This window comes from Girardinichthys multiradiatus, chromosome 14, assembly GCF_021462225.1.
Source record: "Girardinichthys multiradiatus isolate DD_20200921_A chromosome 14, DD_fGirMul_XY1, whole genome shotgun sequence".
NCBI classification, from domain to species: domain Eukaryota; kingdom Metazoa; phylum Chordata; class Actinopteri; order Cyprinodontiformes; family Goodeidae; genus Girardinichthys; species Girardinichthys multiradiatus.
The window spans coordinates 30,859,983-30,870,406 of NC_061807.1; the positions used below are offsets into that span (position 1 = coordinate 30,859,983).

Below are 10,424 nucleotides of genomic sequence, written 5' to 3' on the forward strand. Positions count from 1 at the left end.
TTCTAGGAACGCCAAGGTCACAAAAAGGCCTTTATGACCAAGCACCCTCTCCAAACACAGCCTCAGATCTACCAGGAAAGCCACCCTGTTTCTGGATCTGTGGGTTAATCCTCATATGCAGCCACATCTGTGTCCTCCTTTAAGCGCCCTCCTTTCTTTTATCCTCCGCCCTAGAGAACAGTCTCACCTAACACCCGCTGCCCTTATACCTCCCCTCAGCACTGATTTCTGCACAATAAGCAACATCTGCTTCTCATTTCCCCAAAATCAAAACAACACGAGGACCAGAGGAAAAAGGGGGGTCGGGGGATTGCTGAGAGAAAGGTCCTTCCTTCCTTCACAGAAAAGCAACGTATGAAGAGTTAGTGAGTCGGGGGGAGAACGAGGAGTTGCATTTCTCACTTTAAAGGTGCAGTTGTGACAACTCTGGCTTTGTCTTTATTGTGGTCTGATCATTGTCTTTATTTCTGTAGCGCAACAATTAGCTCTTTTAGGTCAACTGTATGACCACAAAAGTGAAATAAGGGGGAGGGTAGGTGGGAAGAAAACACTTCCATATCCACAGAAAAGAATCTGCAACTCAGCGGCTCGCAGCCCTAATTACAGTGGGGCTTTGCTGAAGTCTGCAACAAAAAGTCAGGGCAAAGAGAGAGAAAACCACGGGAAACAGTGAAGAAATGTGAAAGTCAGGGTGAGCAGTCTGGGGGCAGAGTGGTGGAGATGAGAGGGTTAGTTTGGATTGTAAACAGTGAGTTTATGAGTTAAAGTCACATCAATTTAATGCTGACTCCACGAAAACTCAGCTTAGCAACACCCCCGCAAACTTTACTGCACAATTTACCCTTTTGGAGGCGAATATTCCCAAAAACCTCATCTGAGTTTTAAAGAAACACTAACAGAAGATTAATAGAAAAACTGGAGAATTAAACGCAAATACTTAGTTATTAATTTATTGAAGAAATTATGCAATATTACATCTCCCAGAAATATAATTCAGTATGTGGTGTGACCTTCTTACATGTCTGTTACTGAACATTACAAATACAGTGATGCGAAGAAGTATTTGCCCCTTTAGAGGCATTTCTTCAGCTTTTGCTTTTCTGTCTCATGTTTTAGGTCATCCAACTAATTTTAAAATCCAAGTTAAGCTTATAAAATACAGAACAAAATTTTTTAATTATATGATTTATTAAAGGAAAACTGCCATCCTAACCAACCTGACCCAATATGGAAAAGTACTAACTTGACCCGAGGCTATTTTGATCCACTCTTCTTCACAGAATTGTTTATTTCAACCACATTGCAGACTTTACCAGTCAATAAACATCCATTTATTGTCCTGTTGCATAACCCAAGTGCTCTTTAGCTTAAGGCCACACACTGACAGATGGACCTTCTCCTTCTGGATTTTATGATAAAGAGCAGATTTTGATGGTTCCATCGATTACAGCAAGTTGTCCAGGAACTGACCAAAGAAACAGGACACACACCTTCTGCAAGGTCCACTTTGTCTCTTCAGTCTACAGAATATTCTCCCAAAGGTCTTGAGGGTCATCAAGATGTTTTTTGATAAATGTGAGATAGGCCTTCGTGGGTCAGGTCTTGGAACTCTCCCATGGATGCAATTTTCATCCAGTCTTTATCTTATTTTTAAGAGTATATAAGAGTATATAAATTGAAGTTAGTGAGGTCTGTAGTGCTGTAGATGTTGTTCTGGGTTCTTTCTGACCTCCTGAATGAGTTGTCACAGCACTCCGAGTCATTTTGGTGGACCAGCCATTACTGGGAAGGCTCAAAACTGTTCCATGTTCACTCCATCTGTGCATATTAAGTCCTTACTATGGTTTGCTGGAGTCCCAACATAGTAATTCATCTAAAACCATTTTTTTTACTTGAGCAAAAAATTATATGAACCTTGTCCAAGAACTGTTTCTGTCCTGAAAAGATCAGGAAGGTCTTGCTGCAAGATCTAGCTTCTGCTACCATTCAGTTCATGAAGCATTTCATTCACAACTGACCCTTCATTGCTCCATACCATCCATGCCAGCAAGTCTTCTTGACTAATATGCATCAAAACCAGCCCATACCATAATACTACCACCATCATTGTATTTCACAGCTGGAAAAGGGTTGTTACCCTGAAGTCATAACACTTATTTTGAAAGATAAACAACAATATTTGGTCAAACTGCAGATCAACTGGTCAACTGCTTCTGAAGTATATTGCTGTTACCTATAGGTTAAATGTAACATGATTTAGTGTGAGATGCCTTTAGTGAGATGTTAGTGAGATGGTTCCTCTCACCATGTTCTCTGACTGATGCTTGTTGATTTCCTTCCTGGAGAAACACAAGTCGTCCTAAGTTCCCCCCCACATGTATACAATCAATCTGACTGTGCATAATACAAATTCTATAAACATTTAAAGTCGAATTAATAGCCTTCCAAAGCTCTTTTGAGATTCTTAGAAATCCCTTTTGCTCAATGCATGATAAAAACAAATGCTGCAAAAATCAGACTCTCTTTTGCTTAAACAAAAAGACTGAGCTTGGCGTGTTTGGTTCCTTTCATTTAACTGGGCCGTCTTCTTCTGCTCTCGGATTGTCTGTGAAAGCAGATGTTCGGGGTTATTCAGAAATACCGAACATTTTATAGTTATACAAACTCTTACAAGGACACCAAGTATAATCCAATCAGATTATATGCCCTGTTTATACAGCTGGTTTCTTAAAACATATTTTAACAGCTTCACTCGAGTTTTATCCACCTAAAGAGTCACGATGAAGCCCGAAAATGTGAGATTGAACTTCCTGCTAGCCACAGTTAAACAGAGACATCGGGCAGAAGAAATGCTCCTCTCTGCTGCAATTCTTTTTTTCTTTAAGCTGAATGCCTGAGGAGGAAAAATTCATGCATCACAGAAGAGATAATACATGAAGCAGTAAAGCCTTCATTAAGGAGGACCAGAATAAGTGATGCTTCATGTTAGTGAGTCTTTTTCCAGAACAACAAAACTCCTCTGGAGCCAAATAATGTTTTTAAGCTGGTTTGGGAAGGAGGAACGCTGCCATCTTGTGGAAGCAGAGTATAATTCAGACATTGAATAAACTGCATCATTTTTTCACCTGATTACTCCCCTCAGCAAGAAAAAAAAGGGACAAAACCACTTGTGACAAAACAGACATTTATTAAAAGAATATTGAATGATCAGTTTCTAGCTCTGCGTTTTCTTTATTAACAGCTTTCCTTTGGGCTTGAGTAAAAGAGACTTTTTGTGCTCCTCCAACCGTTTCGCCTCCTCCTGTTTCTCTTTCCAGACTTCCATGCCTCGGTCCACCTCTGAGTTCAGCATCACAATACGCTTCTGAAAAGAGACAGCGGAGGACTGATGAGTGTGAAGGACAATTAAATAATCATAGAGCGATGAAGAGAAACATTAATATTGACGCTTACAGCTAAAACTTCTTTCTCCTGTCTTCTTCTCAGCTGGCCTTTTAGTGGAGGTGCTGGACGCCCATCTGAGTACAAACGGAGGTCAAAGATAACTGGGATGATACAACAAAATGTGGATCATATCTTTCCTTTTAATCTCAGTATGAATCCAGCTGTCCTATGAAGGCCTCTGATGTTTGTTAAGAGAACATCAGGGAACAAACAGCACCATGAAGACTAAGGAACGCAACAAACAGGTCATGGAGAAAGTTGTGAAGACGTTTGAATGAAATTTGATGGCCATGTCTTGGTAAGATATGGCCATCCACCTAAACTGACAGGTAGGGTGAGGAAAGCATCAATCAAGGAAGTAGCCAAGGGGCCTATGATAAGTCTGTGTAGGAGCTGCAAAGGTCCACCGGTCAGGATGGAGAATATGTTGCCTGGACAGCCATTAGTGATGCACTCTATTAATCTGACCTTTCTGTAAGAGTGGGGAGCAGAAAACTATTGTGAAAACAGACCCAAGAGAAGTCCCATTTGCAGTTTGGCATAAGCCATGTAGGGAATACAGCACACACGTGGAAAAAGGGGCTCTGGTAAGATGAGAACAAAATGCTACGTTTTGGCTTTTCTGCAAATCACGACATGTGGCGAAAAACTAACAATGCTCATCACCCTAACCAAACCACCACCACTGTGAAACATGGAGGTGGCAGCATCATGCAGCGGGGATGCTTTTCTTCAGGAGGAGCAGAGAGGCTGGTCAGTTAAATGTAGGATGAATGGAACGAAATCAAGGCAAATCCTGGAAGAAAACCTTTTAGAGTCTGCAAAAGACTTTAGGCTGGGGCAGAGGTCCACCTTCCAGCAGGACAACAAAGAAATGGTTTAGATAAAAGGATCTTTATGTGTTAGAAAGTCCCAGTTAAACTCAAGACCTATATCAAATTGTGATTCTGTGGTAAGACTTGAATTTGTCATTTAAAGAGATCACAGACACTCCTTATCCAATCTGAGCTTGAGCTATTTTCAAAAGAGGAATTGCACAAAAATTTCAATCTCTCGATGTGCAAAGCTGGTAGAAATATGTCACAAAAAGACTTGCAGTTTCGATTGCAACAAGAGGTGGTTCTACAAGGTAGTCAAATGCATATCAAACAGTGTGTCTAGAAAAAAAAAGATATCAGCATTACTTTGTGTAAAATTCTTTACTTTGTGTAAAAAATCATGTAAAATTCCTATAAGATAAACTGAAGTTTGTAGATGTGATGTGACAAAATCAGAAAATGTCTAGGGGTTATGAACACCTTCACAACTCATCGAACAGCCAGTAATTACCTTTAATTACAAAGTTGTGGCTGAATGACTAGTTAGCTGTTGCTTAAAATGTTGAAACACCTTTACAGTAAAAATTGAATTCGAAAATAACACAAATCAAAGAACATTGCTGTCATCTAATACACATAATGCTGTGCAAAGTGCTACCGTTCGTTGTTCCTTGTCATCACCCTGTGTAATGGGACTCCAAGCAGCGTAAGAAAAGATGAATGGTGTGTACCAAAAGATCTATCGCAGCTCTTTTTAGACCCCAAAATGTCCAGTGGGAAGAAGCTAAAGTTGCAGATGTCCACAGTGGCAAAGGAACCAAGTAACCACCTCCCATTTCACCCACAATGAGCCTCAGCATCACCACTTACAGAAAGTCTCCATTTAGATCAACAAAAGAGTTATTATAAAGTACCTTCAAAAGACCAATCAGGCAGATCTGTTAGAGGTCCATATTCTGTGCCGCTTCTGGACAGTCCATGTCTGCAAGCACATGCACAAAGATAACTAATCAGCAATATAGCCATGTAGGTGTCAATGTAGTCTAATTCTTAAGAATAGAATAGAATAGAATAGAATAGAATAGAATAGAATAGAATTATTTATTTGTCATTGCTCCACATGGGTGGAACGAAATTTTCAAAACAGAACAAAACAGTGCTGGCAAGTAGTGCAAATTAAAGAAAATAAATATTAAAAAGTAAAAAAAAGTTATAAAGTTATAAAACGTTACAAAAAGTTATAAAAAAGTTATAAGGACTGTGCAGGTGGAAAATATACATATACAAGAATATTGACAGGTTGTTCCAGTATTGTACATTTAAAGCAAGTGTCTTAAGCATTTTTGCATATAAACAAAATTAGTGATGAGAGTGCATCCACAAATATCAAGAGTAACAATGTTTTCTGCTACTGACAAAAGGCTGAACAGAAAAACTAATGTCTAATATGAATATTTTCATATTATAGATGCTATTTAATAATGTTTTCAGGCCCATCTCGGCGCTTTAGATCGAGTTTACAAAACAATTACTCAGCCGAATTTTGTTAAACATGATGGTAAATGCGGTTAAGTGTGTGAAGAAAGAAATAACCAAACAATGTTGCATATCCGAACCTCTTTCTTTAAAAATTAGGGAAATTTCAAAGCAGTTTGGCAGAGGTTGTAAAACTTACTCTAGCCTCCACTTTTGTCCAGCTTGAACTCCACATGTGGAGCTGAAGTGTCGGCTGTTAAGTCTCAAGGCTTCAAAAAGAACAAGCAGAAACCAAAATCACCACAGTGAACCCCTCTAAAAGCTGCTTTTTGACACACATCAGTGAAAGCCTGCTGTCAAGCTGTTAGCATCGGCGTTAGCATTAGCCTCCACTGTTTACAAATACAAAAGTATAATAATCAACTACCAATTAACAGAACTGTTGATGACTACGAAACTATTCTTTCAACATTGCGCTGAGAACACAGACTACAGATTTAAACGTTAACCTCTGTCTCACCTGAACAGCACAAAGTCCTGATGGGCGCCGCCATGTTGTCTGTACAACTCAGTATTGACCACTAGGGGGTGCTAAAGACTCACTCAGGTCCTATTTGTCCGTTAATCTGTTTCACAAAATCTAAATTGTAAAGAGTAAAAAAATAAATAATCTTTATTGTATCCATATCTGCACTGTCCTTTGGTTGGTGTTTACGTAATTTGTAATCTTCTCTTTTTAACTCATTTTTTTAATCAAATAATGTTACAAATAAAACCCGAATTAACTACAAATATTACAAATATATGAATAATGAAAGTGATACAAAGTGGTTAAACAACTAAATTTAGGAAGAAACTTTGAAAGATGGTCTTACATGGTTTTTGATGTAGGTTTGACGAACTGCTCTGTGGGAAAAGGACATATTAATGTTTTTATTTATTTAAACTTACACGTATTTACACCTTTTACACAGCTTTGGTTCAATGTTGAGAGGGTTACATATACTCATCATGGAAATGATTGTCGTATTATTTTGGGCCATTCTTTGAACCATTCTTTTTCCAGGCTGGATGGATAATAAAAGAATCAAGTATTTAAACACTAGAACCGGGTGCAAAAGACTGAATTTATTGTGGATTTTTTCTCACAGACACAAAGTCGAAATTGTACCCAAACATGGCTTTGAAGCATACTGCTAAGATTTTTGATTGAGTTAAGTCGAGGCTGTTACAGAAGCATTACAGAAGCAGAAACATTTTATGGTCAGAGGAGAAAAAGACTGGACTGTTTGGCCACAACGACAAAAGAAGGAGTTGATGTGAAGCTTCTACACTTAAGAATCCTGAACAAACTCTAAAAAATGGTGCTGGTAGTATCATGCTGGTAAGCTGTTTTACTGTCAATGCTGAAGATGTACGATTACCTCCAAATACTTCACCTTCACCTCAAATTGTACATTGTAAATTGTAAATTTGTATATTCTGTAATGCAAAAACAGAACAAAAGATCAAAGTGTACCGGAGGCAAATTCCTTGTTTGTATGTACGAACTTGGAAATAAAGCTGATTCTGATTCTGAAATAATCGGCTTGATGGTTGAAAATCAGACACAGCTGAGTGTTCCAGCAGGGGAATGACCCCAAACGCACATCATAACTGCTTTTTTATTTATATAGCACAGTAACATTAGGCTCATAGTATGACCCTAACCATATAAAAACTATGGGGTTCCATTAGTGCCAAAAATATGTATATGTGTCTATGTGAGCTGTATATGTAATGTGCTTATATTTATGTACGCTGTATATGTTAGGTGCTTATGTTAAGTGTATATGTTAGGTGCTTATGTTAAGTGTATATGTTAGGTGCTTATGTTAAGTGTATATGTTCAGTGCTTATGTTATCTTATGTTTCAATTGAAAATGTCCTGTAGAGAGTACAGTGTTATTCATGTTAGCTGCCTTTTTAGAAGGGTGGGTCTAAAACCTCTAACACCTAACATGTACATCTAACATATACACTTTACATAGACATAAGCACCTCACATATACACTTAACATATACAGCGTACATAGACACATAGACGTGTTACATGGACATAGACACATTACATGTACAGTTTACATAGACACATAGACATGTGCATAGATACATAAACATATACATACTTTGGGCACTAATGGAACCCCATAAAAAATAGCTTTATGCTAAAAACGTGGGTATGTGACAGAAAATCAACCAATTCAAATGAGCTCCAGAAATTCTGACGAGAAGATCCATTCAGTATTATGCTAGCTTGCTGATGGCTCCAGAAGCTGCATGGTTCCTCCTACTAATGGAGGTTTACATGAATACTAGCAGACGAGGATGTGAATATTTTAGCCTGTATGTATCATTTTGACATTGTCTTGATAAATAAATTAAATTAACAAGAATAAATTCAAATGTGCTTAAATACACATTTATTGAAATTGCAGGTTGTATACTCACACTATCACAGAAAACATCATTAAAACCCCAAACCTAATGCTAGATAGATGATGATGAAGGGTGCATTTAAACTTTGGTCCAGGAGCTTAGATGTTCTCTTATTAATATAATGTTATAGCATCCATTAACTCTAACCATGCCGTTTGACACATCTGTGGCTATTTGCTTATCATTAATTCAGCTTAGAATGTATTTGCGTTTAACTTGCAAATCCACCTCTTTTACTACATTAGTTAACATTGCACCTTCACAGTGAATTTTCCTAACTAAATGTTGAAGAAATTTAGACATGCTGGGAAAGCCGATGACAATTGTAGCTTAAATTTTATTCCAATATGAATCTACTGAGTTTCTGAATGTCAAAGCTTGGTTTTTAAAGGTCGTGATGATGTCAACCCATTAGCTACAGGGCAAAGATGCAGGTGCAAATGATACCTTTAATGGGTTTGGATCACATTATGGTGCCGTCTGACTGTATTTATCTTTATTAAAAAGTCAAGTGTTATTCTGTGATGAGCTCATATATACCTATAGGTATATACCTATTTGTAGAAACCTATAGGAGTATAGGTCTATTAAGACCATCTGACAAGGAATTCCTTTATTTGAGGGATAGGCCCACTGGATCCTGGCTCGTCTTAGTTCCCTGTTTAAAAATCCAGCATCAGATATTGAACAGGAAGGGGCCGGGTTGTGTGTATGAACATCAGAGTAACAATGAAAAACTCTGTGAATCTGCTGGCTGAAGCTGGTAAGAGGGGGTAATTGTTTACAGTGGAATCAGTCCCGTACAAACCTGCCAATAGGCCACTCAGAGAGGAAGAAGTCATTACTCCTGAAGCAAAATAAAAAGCCAAATCACATTTTGTAAATACACTCATTGGGAAATAACTTGATTTCTTGAAACAGGTTGTCATCTGATGAAACTAAAATTAAAGTGTTTGGCCATAATAACCATCATTACTTAGTTAAAGGGGCAATCTTGCAAGCCTGAGAACAGCATTGTAACTGTAAAGTACAGGGGTGACAGCATCATGCTGTGGGGATGTTTTGCTACAGGAAAGACTGGTGCACTTCACAAAATACACAACATTAAGAGGAAAGAACATTGAAGCAATATCTAAAGGCCTCAGCCAGTAAGTTAAAGCTTGAGAGCAAATATATACTCCAAATGGACAATGACCCTAATTATACCACTAATAGTGCCAAGTTGCTTTAAGGACAACAACTCTGTCACAAAATGTGAATTTTTGTACGTATAAAATATAAATAGAAATTATTTAGGCAATTCTGACTGACCTGAATGATGTAAAAGTTTTGTCTGATAACAGTGAGAAATAAAATAGGCTGTGCTTCTTTTTAAACAGTCTCTGAATGGTGATTAAAGTTGAAATGCATATAAAACAGCTTTAAAAAAATGACTTCAGTTTTGATTGACAAACGGGAATATGAAAGCTTACTTCAAAACACCCAACATTCCTGATGGTAAGTTAAATTGTGCGTGCAGAAATGCCCTTTGAAGATAATTAAAGAACCACAGGCAGAGACGGAGGCAGGTGGAAGAAGCTGCGCTTCATCTGCAAATATTATGTTCTTGGGTGAATTGTGTTTGAACAATAACTGACAGAGGCCTGCCACTGTCGAAGCTCTTCAAAGTGCTGTTTTTGAATGAGCAGCTGCGGGACTAAGCCCTGAAGAATTTCTCTGTTAGCTTTTCAGACATGTCCCCACTCGCAGCCCGGGGTGGAACGCTCGAGTCGGCTGAGGCTGCCGCCGCGTCCTCGCTGTACCGCAGGCCCGTTCTGTATGAGAGCTCCGGGGACACTGAGAGCCAACAAGCCTATTCAAACACACCAGGCCGGACATAGTTTGTGCTTTATCAGCGCTTGGTGAGTTATGGTGTATCCGTTAACTGCCATCAAAAGACCGGAACCAGGCCTGACTAATGCCGGGCGGCCCTCACACAGTGGCGGGATGTTTACTCTGAATCGTCCTTGGAGAACTCAAGACACGCCGCAAAAATTCACCAGCCCCATCACAGCCACAGCGGGTGTTCATGCGCACATTCCACAGCCTGGTCTTATAAAGTAGTCCCGTTGCCTAAACGACGCCGTGTTTCTGGGGAATTATATACACATCTTGTAGCTTTTTGGTTAATAAGCGTAACATCAAATAGTAAAACTTTGAACTGAAGTT

The 10,424-nt window shown here is 38.7% G+C and overlaps 1 protein-coding gene across 1 annotated transcript; it reads right to left on the reverse strand.

The window, feature by feature from the left end:
- Positions 1–3,167: 3,167 nt before the first annotated feature.
- Positions 3,168–6,377, reverse strand: mrpl52 (mitochondrial ribosomal protein L52). Its single transcript, XM_047386252.1, has 5 exons — positions 6,259–6,377; positions 5,938–6,007; positions 5,177–5,244; positions 3,454–3,518; positions 3,168–3,364 (listed from the first exon to the last, which is right to left on the reverse strand). The coding sequence occupies exons 1-5, from the start codon at positions 6,290–6,292 to the stop codon at positions 3,215–3,217; spliced, it is 387 nt and encodes a 128-aa protein (XP_047242208.1). The 5' UTR covers positions 6,293–6,377; the 3' UTR covers positions 3,168–3,214.
- Between the last annotated feature and the right edge of the window lie 4,047 nt (positions 6,378–10,424).

Coding starts and splice junctions, on each gene's coding strand:
- mrpl52 (XM_047386252.1), bottom strand. CDS start 6,292: ATGGCGGCGCCCATCAGGACTTTGTGCTGTTCAG. Junction 5,245..5,937: donor GGACAAAAGTGGAGGCTAGA/GTAAGTTTTACA, acceptor ATGTGCTTGCAG/ACATGGACTGTCCAGAAGCG. Junction 3,365..3,453: donor AGGAGAAAGAAGTTTTAGCT/GTAAGCGTCAAT, acceptor GTCTCTTTTCAG/AAGCGTATTGTGATGCTGAA.